The following is a 15,528-nucleotide window of genomic DNA, read 5'->3' as shown; positions in this document are numbered from 1 at the left end:
GAAAGGAGGTTAGGACACGCCCTCAGCAGCACCCAGACCTGGTCTGGGCGGGCCAGCAGTCTTGGCTTGGGAAGTTCCTGATAGTCTTTGTGAAGGAGGGCTGGGGTCGGGACAGGGCAGGACGCTGGCTACGTGTCCTTCAACAGGCATCCCCACCTGAGTGTCCGCAGAGTGAGGGGTGCGCGAGGTGAATCCAGGACTCCACTGAAGGTCAACAACCCGTGGCTTACTGTGGTGCTGCCCCCTTTCTCCTCGCTCCCTGCCCCTCACGGCCCTGACTCCCCAAGCCCTGGCCCGTAACGATGCTCCTAGAAACCAAGAGAGGCCCGCTTGAGAAAGGAGGCTGTGGGCGAGGCCAGGCTGTCAGGTCGGCACCTGACCCCGGTTCCCAAGTCGTGTGGATTCCCCTGCAGACGGGCCCTGAAACCCCCGGGGTATATATTCTCCCAGGAGAGTCAGAAACCTGACCCACCCTCAGCCTCCACACTTGCCTAAGCCCAGGATGTCAGAAAGGCCCTAAATGTCAAACTCAACCCGCCAGTCTGCCTCCATATCCAGGGATGGGCCCGGGGGTCCTTGGGTGGCATCAGAGATTCCCAGGTACAGGCCTAAGAGGTGATCCCAGGAGAGGGCCAGGCCAGGGGGCATCAGAGACACAGAGGAGGTTCACACCCCACACCTCCCTGACCTCCCCCTCTGGGACATGACCAGGGGCCCCAGGGGCTAAGGACCAGCCCCAGCCACTCTGTTACGTTGGGGTCGAGCCACGTCTAAGAGGATCTGGAACAGCCTGGGACACGTCCTCACTGGGAAAGCTCCAAGAATATAGAAAGACACCCTGTCAGATGCACGGCCCAGAGGCAAGACTTCAAGCCGAAGGCAGGTCTGACGCTGGGAAAAACAATCTCCACACCATACACGAGGCGACGTCAGAGGAATGTGATGTCCGTGGTGGTCTGAGGGAAACCATGGCAACGAGAAACCCACTAGGCTGACTGCAAACCCCGTCTGCAGGCGTTCTCGTTTCCAGGCATAAGATTATTTGCCCCGGTCTCCTCTGTCCTCCGCAGATGTCTGCATCTCGGCAACAACCACGAGGCTATCAAAAGGGCAGAGAGACGACACGCCTCTGGGCCAAGGAATCGGAGCGACCAGATTCGGACGTGATACAGACGTTGGGACCGTCGGACGGGACGTTTTCAACAACAGGGATAAATATGCCGGAGATCCCACAAAACACGCGCCCAAGATGCTCAGAGAACACCCAGGACGATAAATACCACAAGAGACAACCCGAGCTCTATTTACGTATTCAAACTGCTCAAAACCCAAGGCAACAGAGAACATCCTGAACGTGGCCAGAGACGGAAGCACGTCCCATGAGAGGAAGAAGATAAAAACAACAGCACGCTCTTTGTCAGGAACCAAAGAAGCCAGAGCAAGAACCCTGGGGTGGCTCGGTCGGCTGGGCGTCTGACTTCGGCTCCGGTCACGATCCCGCGGCTCGTGAGTTCGAGTCCCGTGCCGGGGCTCCGTGCTGTCGGTGCCGAGCCTGCTTGGGAGCCTCCGTCTCCCCCTCTCTCTGTCCCTCCCTCGCTTGTGCTTTCTCTCTCAAAAATAAATTTAAAAAAAAAATTCCAAAAAAAGAATCTGAAGAAAAGAAGAAGAAAACGAAGCTGGAGGTTTTGTGCTACCTAATGCACGTGCAAAAAAATGAACCCCAGAACACAAATCTCACAGCTCATACAAACACTCGAGATAAATCATAAAGCTCAGTGTAAAATATCCAGCTAACAAACATCTAGAGGAGAAACCCCGGGAGGAAATCCTCATGCCCTGAAGACAGCCAGGGTCTCCGACCTCAGCACTGGGGACATTCGGGGTCGGGTCACTCTTTCCTACAGGGGCTGTCGGGCACACCGCAGAATATCCGGCACGAGCCACTGGTACCCTCCAAATGTAACAACCAAAACTTCCAGACATTGCCACATATTTCTTGGGGGCAAGATGGCCCCTAGCTGAAAACCGCTGGGTTGGGCCAAGATTTCTGAGCTACGACCCCAAAGCACGGCCAACGAAAGAAAAAAAAAAAAAAAACCCGATACATTGGACTTGGTTAAATGTGAGACTCTCCCTCCGTAAGAGGCGAAGTTAAGACACGCTATCTCATACCAGAACTTGGATCCAGAACAGAACTCCCCAAACTCGGCAGTGAGACGACAAATGAGCCAAACAGAAAGCCAACCTTGAAGGCATGCGGATGGCAAAAACCCACATGGAAAGATGCTCACTACCACCAGCCAGGAGGGAAACGCGAATTAAAGCCACAGCGAGACGTCTCACATGGAGACAAAACAGTACACACAAACGAAGGAAAAGCCCTCCACCCCCACCAGCCCAGCACTGGCCTGGCGAGGGGACAGGTGGCCCCTCATGCTGCTGGACGGGGAGGCAGTGCCGCCCGGTTGCGAGCCAGGTGGAGCCTCTGTGCCCCTGGCTGTCACAGCCCTTTGCCCAGGAGCCCGTGGGTGGAGGGGGCAGCAAGGCCAGAAGCGGGGCGGGGGGGGGGGTGGCGCAGGGAAGGCACAGGGGCACAGACGTCTTCACCCAGCCCACGGCGACCTGAGGGCCACAAGCCCAACCCTGCATCCGTCGAGTCTGTGTGCAACTGTACATGTGTGCTGTGTCTCGATGTGTGTCCGTGCTTGCGTGCATATGCGTCTGATGTGTGTGTGTGTGTGTGTGTGTGTGGAAGGAGGGAAGGTGGCTCCGTCTGCCTGGCTTTTCCGAGAGCGCAGGCCCTCAGAGGAGGGCAGGGATGCCGAGGAGAGGCCAGGGGCGGTGGGGGTGGGGGCCCGGGTGCGGCGGTTCTGCTCTGTCCCCTGCCCCCGGGGGTCCCACTTCCATCCGTCCCTGCCTGCTCTCAGGCAGGCCCTCTGCCTGAAGGCTCTCCATCCTGCAGGGCCCCCAGTCCCCGCCTCCAGGAAGCCCCCCCTGCCCACCCCACCCCCCCCGGCTGAACTTTGACCCCCACGTCAGTTCCCAGCACCCACAAGGGCTCCGAAGAGGCGGGGCATCCGAGTATCTGAGAGAGGAGGGGTCCTTGAGACCCTCATTTCCCACCTCCCTTCAAAGTTCCCACCAGTGGGTGGGCCGACGGAAGAGGGAGGGTCCTCAGCTCCCCTTGGGCCCAGCGCCGGCAGGGGCATCAGACTGACCCGCGGGACCCTCTCAGGCCACCTCCTAGCTGTCTGACTGGGTGCATCTGTTGATTTTAATGACATTCTGCCTCATTCCGAAAGGAACGTGGGGCACAGGAGAAACGGGAGCCCCCTGAACAGGAGGCCTGCTTGGAGGACGTGAGGCGAGAAGCCACAGGGCAGCCCAAGCCCACGCCCGGCGCCCGAGGGTGCACGGCCACCCCCAGCTCACGCAGCGCTGACCCCGGCCCCGGAGAGGTTCCCCCACCAGCGGCCACGCTCTCTGCAGATGCGGGGTGAAGGAGGGTCGGGCCCGGCCCCTCCTGTCCCCCGTCCCCAGGCCACACTGAGTGGAAAGGAACGGGACGCAGCTGGACACACAGAGTCCACGCCGTGACGTTCAAGGACAAACCCGACGTCCGGAGACACGGGTCAGAACGGGGGCGGAGGGTGAGGGCTCACCCCTTAGGGCGGGCTGGGCAAGGTGAGCTGAGTGCGCACGTGTGGAAAATTCGAGGACACACACTCCAGGTTTACGCGTTTGAGAAGAGTCGTACCCAATCAGTTGACACTGCCCGGCCGCCAGGCAGCCCCTTGATGGACGGCTGGAGAGCCCGTGGGGTTAGGGCGTCCTGGTCCACAGCCCCAGGTCCCAAGGCTTGCCCCTCCAGCCCAGCGCCCGCCTCCAGCCTGCACACCCCTCCTTCTGGTCACAGGGCCACCGGGAGGTCACAGGCCCTGTACCTCGGGGAGGCAGGCAGGGCTGGGTCAGCCCCGACGGGAGAGGCGGAGGACAGGTCACCTGTACATTCCTGTGGGGCGTGGGCTCATCCGTCCCGTCCACCCGCCCGCCCCACAGGACCCACCTGCCCACGGCCGCTGGCCCTCGACTCCCGGCCAGCCCTGTCACTCCCTGTTTCCTGGGTGAGCTGGCCCAACCCCCGCCCCCCTCCCCCCTCCCAGGGGCAGGGCATCTGGGAGCAGAATCCTGCTGCCTAGTTTTCTCGAAAGAGTGAACACAGAGGTCAGACCTCCAAGCCCTAAGGCACCAGATGCCCATTCTGCTGCGAGATCCCGCACGGGCCACCAAGACCAGCCCTGCCCTCCCGACCATCCTGCTGTGCCCCAGTGCTCCCCACACCCCGGGAGTGAAGCAGCATTGAACACGCAGGGCCCAGGGACGAGTGGGGGCTGGCGGAGCTTTCTGCCTCCCGACCTGCCTGGCCTCCTCCCCAGCCGTCGTCTCTCCCCACCCACCTCGGGAATCCCACTCTGCCCCGACCGGCCTCGGAAGCTCATCCGGTGTCCAGGTCTCAGTTTACACGCCTGTAAACTGGGCACAGCACACCAGGACGGACTGAGGCACAGCCAGAGGGGGCAGTTAACATGGTGGCACCTCGGGCCTGGTGAGTTCGCCGGCACTGGAAAGGCAGAGCCTGTGCTAACTACCCGAATGCACACACGTCCGGCCACACGCCCACCCCCGTGACAGCCGGGCCCCCGGTGCATCCCAACCCAGTGCCAACTGGGAAGTGCCCCCCCCCACTCCGCCTGCCAGCCGCCACCCCCTCCCACAGAACCCGGGCTCTGGGTGGGGGCAGAAGGACCCCAGGACCCTGCAGGAGGCTCTGTGCCGCACAGGGACCAGCAGGGTGAGAAGCCTTTCAGGGCTGGGGGTTGGGAAGGGATGGTCAGCGAGGGGCCCTGGGGCCCCGAAAACTGCCAGGTGGGGTGGGCGGACCCGGGATGGGGCAGGAGGGGGCGCACAGTACAGTTCAGACCCCAGACCTAGCGTGCCGGTGTGTAAGAGCCTGGCTTTGTCTCCTGGAAGCCGGGCCCCCGCCCGCCTGCCCACAAAAGGCATTCAAATGAGAGCCAAATATTTGAGCCCGGCCCGGCCTCTGTAGGCAGCTCCCAGGCCCTCATTTGGGTACTAATTGGATTCCATTTAGAGATTTGCATGCTATCAATGCCAGCAGTGGCCAGCCACTGGGGGCCGGGCCTGGGGAGCCCCCGCACCTACAGGCCAATGCCAGGTGGAGGGTTGGGGGGGAAGGACTCAGGAGCCCTGAGTGTCGGCATCTCCCCACTAGCGTCAGGGTAGCAGGAGCTGGGGGGAGGCCACCACCACGGGGCCGGGGCCGCGCTGCGCGACAGGGAGCCTGGGTCCTGGCCTGGACCCCACACAGAGCTGGGACGTGGCGGGGAGCGGGGGACAAGCAGGGAGAGGAAAGTGGGTCATGCCAACCGCTCCTGATGATGACGCTACCCTCCCCAAGACACCGGCTGCCATCACCCCACCGACGGTGCCGGCTCCCCCCCCCCCCCGCCCCGGGGGGGTTAGGACGGCCCTGGGGGTCCTGTCACCTGACGTCCCAGGCAACAGAGGCACAGGCATCCTCCCTGGGGAGGCCCGGAGCCTGTCCTCCCATTCCGCGTGCTTGCTGGGGTCCCCGAGAAACACCTCATCCGTGGCCACCTGGGGCCCCGGGCCTGTGGGTCCTTAGCAGGGCTCACCTCGGCGTGGCCTGTGGCCTCTGGCTGAGCCAGCTACACCATGCAAAAGGGGCCTGGAGGCGGTAACGCTTGGCCCGAGGGACCAGACGGGCACAGAAAAGAAGGGGTAGCTGGGGCCCTGCGGCGGAGGGTGGGCAGCGGGCCCTGGGGGCTGGCGTTCCCGGGAAACCCCTTTGTTTCTGCCTGTTGTAGGCTGCAATGTGTCTTCCCCCCAAATTCATGTGGTGGACACCTTATGTGGAAGTAGGGTCTTTACAAAGGTCATCAGGTCATGAGGAGGGCTCTGATCTGTATGACTGGGGTCCCTACATAAGGGGGAATTGTGGACACAGACACACACAGAGGGGCGACCTCGTGAGGACACAGGAGGAGGACGGCCGTCCACACACGAGGAGAGAGGCTTCGGGAGGCCCCGGCCCTGCCCACGCCTGGCCCTCGGGCTCCAGCCTCCAGGACGGGGGGCAGCGGGTGTCGTGGGAGCCTCCCCACCCCTGATGCTGGTTTTGTCACAGCATCCCGCTGACTCACGCACTGCTGGGGCTGCTGGGTTCCTGCCCAGGCTTTGCCGGCCCACCGGTGGATGCATTACCTCTGGGGCCTGGTTTTCCTGATCTGTGGCTTGCCGCGCGCCCGCGCGGAGAAAGGGCTTTGCTGGTGGCAGGCGGGGGCACACAGGACCTGGCCTGGAGCCCTGCGGTGCCCTGACCTTATACGAGCAGGCTCACACACACCCCTTTCCTCCGTTTGGTGTGTGGCCTTGGGCAGGGGCTGTTCTGGGGGTGCTGACAGGATGACCCCCGTCGGCAGGCCCCTCCCTGCCTCTGGGAGGCTGGAGGCTCAGAGCTCTGGTGACAAAGGCCTATTTGAATAAGTAGGGAGCTCTAGGGTCCCAGCCTCAGTGGGGGGCCCTGCGGGGGGCACAGTTTGCTGGCGAAGGGAGTTCTTTGGGCATTCTGCACCCCCCCCCACACACACACACTGATTGATTTGCCCCATTAATCACAGCCAGCAGCTGGGGGTGGGGTGGGACCAGAGCAGGCACTGGGCCAGAGCCATGGGGGCCCCGGGAGGGGGGCAGAGGTCAGGACAGGCTTTCTCTGTCATCTCCCTTTTCCTCCAGACCCACCCAGCCGAGGAGAGCCTGGGGAAGGGACACAGTGCTTGGTGCCTCTCCCAGCTCCCTGGGCCCCCAGGATTCCTTCCAAAGCACACCCAGGCCTCTGCCGCTCCCCAGGTCCCACCCATTTGGAGAGCCAGGGTGTCCCGAGGCCCGAGCTGGCATCCCGGGTCCTGTCCAGCCTTGACTGCTAACAGGACCCTCCTTTTTGGTGTTCTCAGCAAAAAAAAAAAAAAAAAAAAAAAAAAGCCAGCAATAACGGTGCCTCCTCCAGGCAGGTGTCCGGGGCCAAGGGAGGCACGACGGGGGCTTCAGCTCAGCTCTGTAGACTCTGAACCAGATTGCCTCTGGGTACTTGTGGGCCTTGGGCCAGGCCTAGAGGTCGGGGCGAGACCCCGTGGAGGGGCACATCTGGAAACACCAAACCCCTCGCCTCTTGGACTCTGGATTCCGGGAGGCCTTACCCACCCCCCCCCCCGGCCCCCCTGCATGTCATTACCCAGAGGACACAAAGAGCTTGGGACTCAGGAGCACTGTTACCTGGCCCCTCCTGGTTTTCCAGGGAGCAGAGAGCGCGGGTGTGGCCATGTCCCTTGCCCACCGCCCTGGTACAGCCCCTGCCCAGAGCCGCCCCCAGCCTCCACTGCTGGGGAAAGGGTCAGGAGCCCTGCTGGGCCCCCTTCCCCCTTCTCCCTTCTCCCCACCAGCAGTCGGGCTCTGCCCCCTCCCCAGTCTCTCAGGCCCCCGACCTGACGGGCACCCCACCAGCCCTACTGCTGCGGTCGGGTCCCTTCTGTCATCCCCCCAGATGCTGACTCCAGCCTCCTCCTGCTGCCCCTCCCCCCAGGACCCCATAGGGGTTCCCCGCCCCCCCTCCCGCCACAGCCAGGCCTCCCTTCAACCCCAGGTCATGTCCGTCCTCCCCTCCCTGCCCAGCAGAGTCCTCAACCCCTGGAGGAGCACCAGAGACTGGACCTCTTCCTTCCATGAAGGGTCCCCTCGTGGTCCTGTGGCCTCGGTTCTCCGGACGCTCCATGCTCCCAGTCTGTGGCGGCCACCAGCCCCCTCCCCAGGGTCCCGCCCCAGGCACCTGGACGGAACTAGACCAGGAACGTGGGAGAGGGAGGAGACAGCATCCCAGCCTTGCGAGCGCCTCCGGGCCGCACGACGGCCCCACCGGAAGCCACGCACCTGCGCGGTCACCCTCCCTCCCGACGTCTCGAGGCTCCCCCGCGTTATGGTGAGGGCTGATGTCACTGAGCCCGGACGTCCCCTCCACCCCGTGCTGTCGCAGCGGGGGCTAGAGGCAGGTCCTCAGGTCCAGCTGGGCCAGGGGCTCACGCTGGGCGAGCCTGGCCTTGCACTCAGCTAAGCTGCCACCTCTCCGTGCGGAGGGAAGGGGAGCGCCCGGCCCCAGGGGCCGCCCGCCCTCCCTTCCGGGTGGCGGGGGGCACCTTGCTGCTGTTTCGGGGATCCCTTTCATGCAGGAGGGGTCAGGTGCTGGCTGCCTCTCCACGAGGCTCCCCCCGCCCCCAGCGCTGGGACGGGGGGCAGGACCAGTACGGGCTTCGGGTGCTGGAGACCTGCAGACACACAGGTGCGGAGGGGGGCCCCGTGCGGTTCGGTGCTCTCCACTGGCTGGTTGGAAGGTCCCCGAGCTTTCACCTCTGAACGTGTGTTTGCTGGTGAAGGTCAGTGGGACAGAGGAACACACGAAGCTTGCCCTGTGGGGGTCCACCCCACCCCCAGGCCCAGGAACACAGAGGCCCGAGGACCCACGGCACGCTCTTTCCCCCGGGGGCCCAGCGTGTCCACCACTGGCCAGCCTTACTGACTCACCCATGCTGCTTGTGGGTTAGACCCTAGGATGTAGGGTCCGTGAGGCTTCCCTTGGGCATGTCGGTGCATCCTAAGCTCCTGGCACAGAGAAGGTGCCCAATAAAGGTTTCGGAATGAATGGGGGGGTGGGATCCAGGTGGGCCAAATAAGGCAAGCCTGGATGCATGGACCTCCGTGCTCGACCCCTGGTGCCATCGGGACAGTCCCATGTCAGCAAGGCCTCCCATGTGATCAGCCTAGGGGGACATGTTGAGGGCAAAGCCATTGGGTGAGTTGTGGCCACAGACACACCCCCCAGGACAGCAAGGGAGGGCTCCTTGGGGCGCCCGTATCATGAACAGACAGGAACGATGTACTGACCCCGAGCAGCAAGGGCCGCCAGAGCACTCCCGGGGCGGGGGGGCTGGTCATCCGGACTGGACTGTCCCACCCCTCGTGCCCTCCGCAGCCCTGCCTGGTCCAGAGGCTGCTGGGTCTGACTTTGTGCCGTCACCTTAGTGACGGTCTCCAGCTTCACCCCTAGTCCCAAATCACCATCCCCCCCCATCTTACGGATCGGGGTCCTCAACCTAACTCCACCCTCCAGCCTCTGATCACCTTGTGTCTGGAATCAGCCTCCCGTGGGGGGCAGGGCCTGGGCTGGGGGCTCCTGGCAGAGCCAGCTGGGTGTCCAAGGGGCTGCGGTGTCCTCCCGGGACACCCTCTGCAGCCGTGCCCTCCTAGAAGGGGAGTGTCACAAGGCCTTGGAAACGAAGCTACCCAGGGTTTGAATCCGAGTCCCGTCGTTTACCAGTCCTGTGACTTCAGGGGCTCAGTTGCTGGGTTCTGCCCTTTGCAGTTCCCTACGATGGGCGTGCGAGCAAAGGACAGATGGGGGCACTTTGTGAGTAGGGTGAGCGGGCAGGCCGGTGTGCCCGGGTAACACGCCTGATGGCCTGGCTGAGCCCCGACTGCAGCCCTTCCTGTCCCAGTAATGTCCCTGCTCCGACAGCGGGGGACGCGGTCTGGTGGCCGCGCGTATATCTGCCGGCAGGCTGCAACGGCGGGACCTCCTCTGAAGTGAGCCAGAAACCCAGCTGGAACCCGGCCCCCTCCCCCGACGTGCCGGAAATACAGGCCCAGACACCGGAGAGATGGCACCCAGAAGGGTGCCCACCAGCAGCGCCCAGAACTCCGGAAACACCGCAGAGCGACGGGCACAGCTTACGAGAGGCTTAAAGGGCCCGCGGCCAACTCCGCGCACGACCCGGCTGGGGCCTGATTCTGCAAAACCCGCCGTATAAAAAACCCAAGAGGCCACCACAGGGTGTTGGCTCCAGCGAAGGGACCGTCGTTCACGGCGAGGAGAGCGGTGCAAGGATTTCCCGGACAGGCACACACGAGCAATTTCCAGGAGGAAACGGTGTTGGGATTTGCTTCAAAGCAACGTGGGGGCGGGAGAGGCGGGGTGCCAGGGCGGGCGCGGCCTGCTGACGGGGGCTTCTCAGAGGCTGCTCGGGCCCCGTGTGTCCCTCACTGACCAGCCTGGTGACAGACTCACCTGTGCTGCTTGTGGGTGGGATCCCGCGTCCCCCCCTCCCCTGATAGAAGTTCCCGACGGTTCCCGGTACAGAGAAGGGGTCCAATAAAGGTTTTAGAACTTTTGCCTACATCTGGGATTTTCCATAATAACAGCAAAACAAAAGTGGTAACACTTACGTTATCACTCAGCCCTGGCAGGGAGGGAGGGGGTTTTCCTGGGGGCCCGTTCTCCCATGCCTTCCCTCCCCCAAACCCATGTAGGGTCCCACCCTGCTCACCACCCTGTGTCCAAGCCTCTCCCTGGGGTTCAGGCGTGTGTGGTTCAGTGAGGTCACTGACCAGGCAGCGGGTCCCTAGGAGAAGGGTGCGGGGTGCCCCCCTCTGTCCCTCAGATGAGGCCCTGCGGCCCCAAGCCACAGCGGTTCTCCTGACCCCGGCCCAGCCTGCGCCTCACCAGACCCACAGACCCGGTCACCAGGGTCACCCCGGACCCACCTGCTTTCTGCCAATGTGGCCAGCTCCACCCCCCAGGGTTCCAACGACTCTGACCCGACCACTCCCTGCCAAAGGAAGGGGTGCCTTCGGCACCCTAAAGCAGCCTGGGGGATCCCCAGCAGCCCCGCCCTACTCCTGCAATAAAAGAGAGCTTTGGGCCTAGCGAGACTTCAAAGCGGCAGAGGCCCGGGTCAAAGGTAGAGCTGAGTAATCTCAGCAGATTCTCCGGGCTGGGGGGCCTGGGGGGCGTCCTTGTTCCTCCCAAGGGCGGCCCTCATAGCACCGTAAACAGAGGCGGGCAAGGCCTCAGGCCTGGGGGGCCGGGGCCTACAGCCCAGCAGGGACACCACTCAATCCTCCCACCACTTCCTGGGGCAGCCATGCTGTCACCCCACCCGTGTGTTGAGGGATGTGCCCAGCTCACCCAGAGGGTGGGGAGCAGTGCCATCACAACAAGGCAGCCTGATGCCAAGCACGTGTCCTGAGCCCTGAGACGGAGTGGGCCGAGCCCCTCCCCTAGCACGCACCCCAGACCCTCATGCCTCTGCCAATCTGCAGCCCCCAGACCTCAGCCTCCCAGCTGAGTGGCCCTGCCTGGCCGCCAGCCTGCGCCTGCCACCTGCTGGGAGCTCCCTGCCTCACGAGGTGCCTATGAATTGCTTTGGCACAGAGGTGACCCGGCTGCAGGCGCTGACCCGGCTACAGGCCTCTGGCCCCACCCTACAGAGGAGGGGGTGGAGTCCAGGAAGAAGTGACCACAGGGGCCAGACCTGCTGGGTCCCACCCATGCCCCACCTTCACCTGGGAAACGGGGGCCTGAGGGCATGGAGAGGGCACCCCCAACGCCAGATACACGGCACTGATTTATTCGTTAAGTCCACCTGCCCTGAATCAGGTTTTCCAACAAGGTCCCACCGGAGCTGGGAGCACGATCCAGCCACCGCAAGGGCACGCCTACCGGGGACACTGCCCCTCAGGGGGCAGCCAGCGTCCAGATCTTGGCGGGGTTGGAAAATTCCAGTAGTGGGGAGGGGCTGGGGTAGACAATCTTTATTGTGTTCAGAGTCTAAGGAATTTTTTATACAAAAATAAGTCTTCATATTACCGGTATCCCTGGGCAGTTCAAATGAATGTGTAAAAGATCGATGTTCTGTGTCATTTATAAAATCCTCTCCCGTTCAAAACTCTCAGTGTTGGTGCCCTGGCCCCATCCGGGTGGAGAACCTCTGGGGGAAGGGTGGTCTGGGTCTGAGGAAGCCGCTGCCAGCGGGGCAGGTTCAGGCCGGGGACCGTTTCCCCAGCGGCACTTGGTCAGGCTGGGCCGCACGGGGGACCGTCGGCAGAGACCAGGCTCGGTGGTGGCTTCGCCCGCCGGGACGGTGGGCCCGAGGCGCGGGCGGCCCACTTTGCTCCTAGGTGATGAGCGCGCTGGCCGCTCGGGTGTCCAGGGCTTCGGCTGCTGGGAGGGGAGGGGAGGGGAAACGGGGACGCGCATTAGTTCGGGATCCGGCCCTGCCCCCCCCCCCCAAGCCCCACAAGCGAAGTCTGCAGTTTCGTTTGCTTGGTTGGTTTTGGAGCTCGAGTCCGTGGGTGCCTCGGATTCGGTCTGCGCCCGGACCGGGGCGGGGGCGGGGCGGGCGCTCCGAGCCGCAGTGAGTCAGGGCTCCGCACCCGCCGACTCATTTCTGCCACTCGGCCCGGGCGCGCGATTTGCAATGCAAAGTCACCCCGCCTCCCAGCGCCCAGCTCTGCCCCGGGATCAGCGTGCGCTCGGGGCCTCACCCGCCCGAGGGCCCCCCTCCCTGCTCCCCCTTCAGCGCGGCAGCGGGAGGAAGTTTTGCAATCCCGGACAAACAAACGCCTGTCTTGCACAGGCTTGACAAAGTTTGGGGAAAATGAAGAGTGAGCGAAATCGAAGCCCTCACCCGGGCCTGGCGCTGGGCTCGGCTGCTCTCGGGGGTGCGTGCGGCGGGGCTGTCCCCTCCACCCCGCCCGGCTGCCCCTGCTGCGACCCCCGTCTTCCCCGCCGCCGGAGGTTACCTCGGGGACAGGGCGCTCAGTAGCCCCCTAACCAGCTGGAGAAGTCGAGCAGCTCGCGCTCCACGGGGCTAAGCGCGCCCTCGCAGCCGCTGTCGTCCAAGGAGTAGGCGGAGCGCGGCGAACCGGGCTCCGAGCTGCCCCCGCGGCCCGGGGACGACGAGGCGCAGGAAGGCGAGGCGGCGGCGGCGGCGGCGGGGGTCCCGGGAGGCCCGCCGGATGCGGGGGGCCGCGCGGCTGTTGGTGCCAGCAGCCCCTCGGCCAGCGCGGCGCGCACGGCATCGTGCTCCGCCAGCAGGCGTTGCAACGCGCGGATGTACTCCACCGCTGAGCGCAGTGTCTCCACCTTACTCAGCTTCTTGCTGGCGCCGCCGTGCGGCACGTGCTGCCGCAGCGCCTGGAACCCCAAGTTCACCAGCTTCACGCGGTTGCGCTCGCGCTCATTGCGCCGCGCCACAGCCGCCGCGCCGCCCCCGGTCTCCGATGCGCCGGGCCGTCGCCGCCGGCTGCAGCGCAGCAGTGGTGGGGATGTGGGTCGCCGCCGAGCGGCGCAGCCGCCGGAGACACCAGGCACGGGGGGCGCGGGCCGGAGCAGTGCGCCGCTGTCCATCGCGCCCGCATCCACTCGCCGCGCGATTCCTCCGAGTCCCCGCGCGCAGCAGGTGGGGCGGACAGAGGAACGGGAGTCGGTGGGAGGACGATACAACCCCGAGAGGGCCCCGGGCGTTGTGCCGCGGAGCGATTCGCCAAGGTACGCGTCCCGGGTCGTCAGGGGCCCAAGGAGAGCGGGGCGCAGGGGGCCAAGAGGTGGCAGGCCTTGCGCGCCTGGGAGCGTGGGGCGCTCGTGTCCCGCGCGTGCGGTCGGACGCTCCCCAGGTCTCCCCAGCGCGGCGCAGACGGTTTGGTTTTAAATGTATAGATAACCCTCCTCCGCGCCGCCGCCGCCTCCTTTCTCACGCCCTCCTTCCCTCGCCTCGCCCTCCTGCCACGCTTCGCCCTCCCCCTTGCGCATACAAACCTGCAAACACCACGCCGCCGTGAGCGCGTCCCCCACCCCGTCCTCCCCGGGCGGAGTCTGCAGGTCCCCAGCGGGCCCCCAACTCCCAACAGGTGCTCAGTGCGCCCCCCGAGACGCAGGGCGCAGATCCCGTGCGCGCCCCTCACCCCCGCCCGACCTCCGGGCGCTGTCTGCAGGTCCCCGGTGCGACCCCCGCCACCTGAGCCGTGTCCACAGGTCCCGCGTGAAACCTTCGGGGACCCTCATCCCATCCTACGCGTAGCCCACTATCCCCGGAGCTGTTGATCTTTCGCACGCGCAGCGCGCGCCTTGGGGAGGAGGGCGTGGCCTCGATGGAGGCGCGGCCGTCCCGGAGGCGCGCGAGACCCCCGAGGGCAGCACGCGCCGCGCCTTGGGGCCCCGCGCCCCCCACCCCACCCGACCCGCGTCCCTGGGGGCGGGGGCCGGGGTGTCAGCCAATCGCCGGCCGGCCGGCCGGCCAATCGGGGAGGGCGCGGCCCCACGCCCCGCCCCCGGGAGGAAGCGCGTACGCCCGGCGCGTGGCTCCCCGAGCGTCGCTAACAAAGCTTGGTGCTGCCAGGCCGCTCCCCGCGCCGCCGGGGTGGCCCGCTCCCCGCAAGCACGCTTGGTCCCTGGCCGCCCACCTACGTGTTCCTCTGCGGGCAGAGGGAGAGGGTGATGCGCCCTTGGGGCAGGGCGGGATTGGAGGAGTGGCGTGCTGGGGTGGGGAGTTCAGGCTCCTGGGACGCCTTCCACCATCCCTGCACGCACACCCTTTCCTTTGCTGTGGTTTCCGTGTGCCCCCGGGCTTGCGGAGGCTGGAAGCCCAGGGCCTGGAGGTTCGCACTGGCCCCTGAGGCCCCGGGCGGCCGTCAGCCTGGCCCCGCTGCGTCTTCCCTTTAGCATCTCTCCCCCCTGCCCCCCACAACCTTCCCCCACGTTCTGCCTCTCTGGCCTCTTAGGCTCCTGCCTGCTCACCCTTGGTGCCAGCCCGCTATCGTGGCCCTCACTCCTTTCCCCTCAGTGCCACCCTCTGGCTTCGTCTGCCCCCCGCCCCTGCCCCGCCCCTGGCTGGGGTCTCGCTCTCTCTCCCCAGCCCAGGGACTGAGATTGGGCTGCCAGGGGAAGGAAGGTTTCCGGACAGCTGCCCCACACCGGGGCAGAGACTGGTCTCCCAAGGGAGGAGGGACAGGAGAGTTTCTCCCTGACAGATGGGAAGACATTTAGGGGCAAGGACCACGGAAGTGTGCAGCATGCGCCCTCAATGGAAAGGTTTGTTCTGTCCCACGGCAGGGGCATGCCCGCCAAGTGGCTGTGCCCTCAGGAGGCCGCGGCCCGCTGGTTTTTGCGCAAGGTGACCAGATCCTCCTGGGACAGGTCTGCTGGGAAAGGAGTTCTGCCAGGAGCCACTTCCCGTCTGGCTGGGGAGAGGCCCTGGATTCCTCCCCAGGGAGCCCCCCTCCCCCCCCCCCCAAGGCCCCAGGGCCTTTGGGCGTCCACTGGCTCCAGTCACTCGGCAGGATCTCCTGGCAGGTGGGTTTGGCCTTCCTGCTCTGGGGCAGGACCTAGAGGCTAGCCCCTGCCTGGAGCCAGGTGGGGACGGGCCCCATTCGGCTCGGGAGGAAGTGACTCGGTGAGGACCCAGGCTGTGTCTGCAGTCACACCTCTGGCCAGCGCAGCAATCCAGGTCGAAGTCAGGGCCCAGACCCCTGACTCCAAGTGGCCCAGCCTTCCTCCCTGTCCGGGACGGAAGGCTTGGCTCGTGCTCTCTCTCCAGAGCCCCC

At 65.0% G+C, this 15,528-nt stretch overlaps 1 protein-coding gene across 2 annotated transcripts; it reads right to left on the bottom strand.

Annotated features, from left to right (window-relative positions):
• Positions 1-11,724: 11,724 nt before the first annotated feature.
• ASCL2 (achaete-scute family bHLH transcription factor 2) lies at positions 11,725-14,158 on the bottom strand. 2 transcript variants are annotated; one of them, XM_045486322.1, is made up of 2 exons: positions 12,730-14,158; positions 11,725-12,148 (listed from the first exon to the last, which is right to left on the bottom strand). In XM_045486322.1, exon 1 carries the CDS (start codon positions 13,334-13,336, stop codon positions 12,746-12,748), a length of 591 nt encoding a protein of 196 aa, XP_045342278.1. In that variant the 5' UTR covers positions 13,337-14,158; the 3' UTR covers positions 11,725-12,148; positions 12,730-12,745. The 2 variants fall into 2 exon arrangements, with proteins under 2 accessions (XP_045342278.1, XP_045342276.1); XM_045486320.1 differs by having other exon boundaries at positions 11,725-12,145; positions 12,730-14,145.
• Between the last annotated feature and the right edge of the window lie 1,370 nt (positions 14,159-15,528).

The sequence above is a fragment of the Leopardus geoffroyi genome, chromosome D1, assembly GCF_018350155.1.
Source record: "Leopardus geoffroyi isolate Oge1 chromosome D1, O.geoffroyi_Oge1_pat1.0, whole genome shotgun sequence".
Taxonomy (NCBI): domain Eukaryota; kingdom Metazoa; phylum Chordata; class Mammalia; order Carnivora; family Felidae; genus Leopardus; species Leopardus geoffroyi.
The sequence above is the reverse complement of the archived record's forward strand: the minus strand, read 5'-3'. Positions and strand labels throughout refer to the sequence as shown.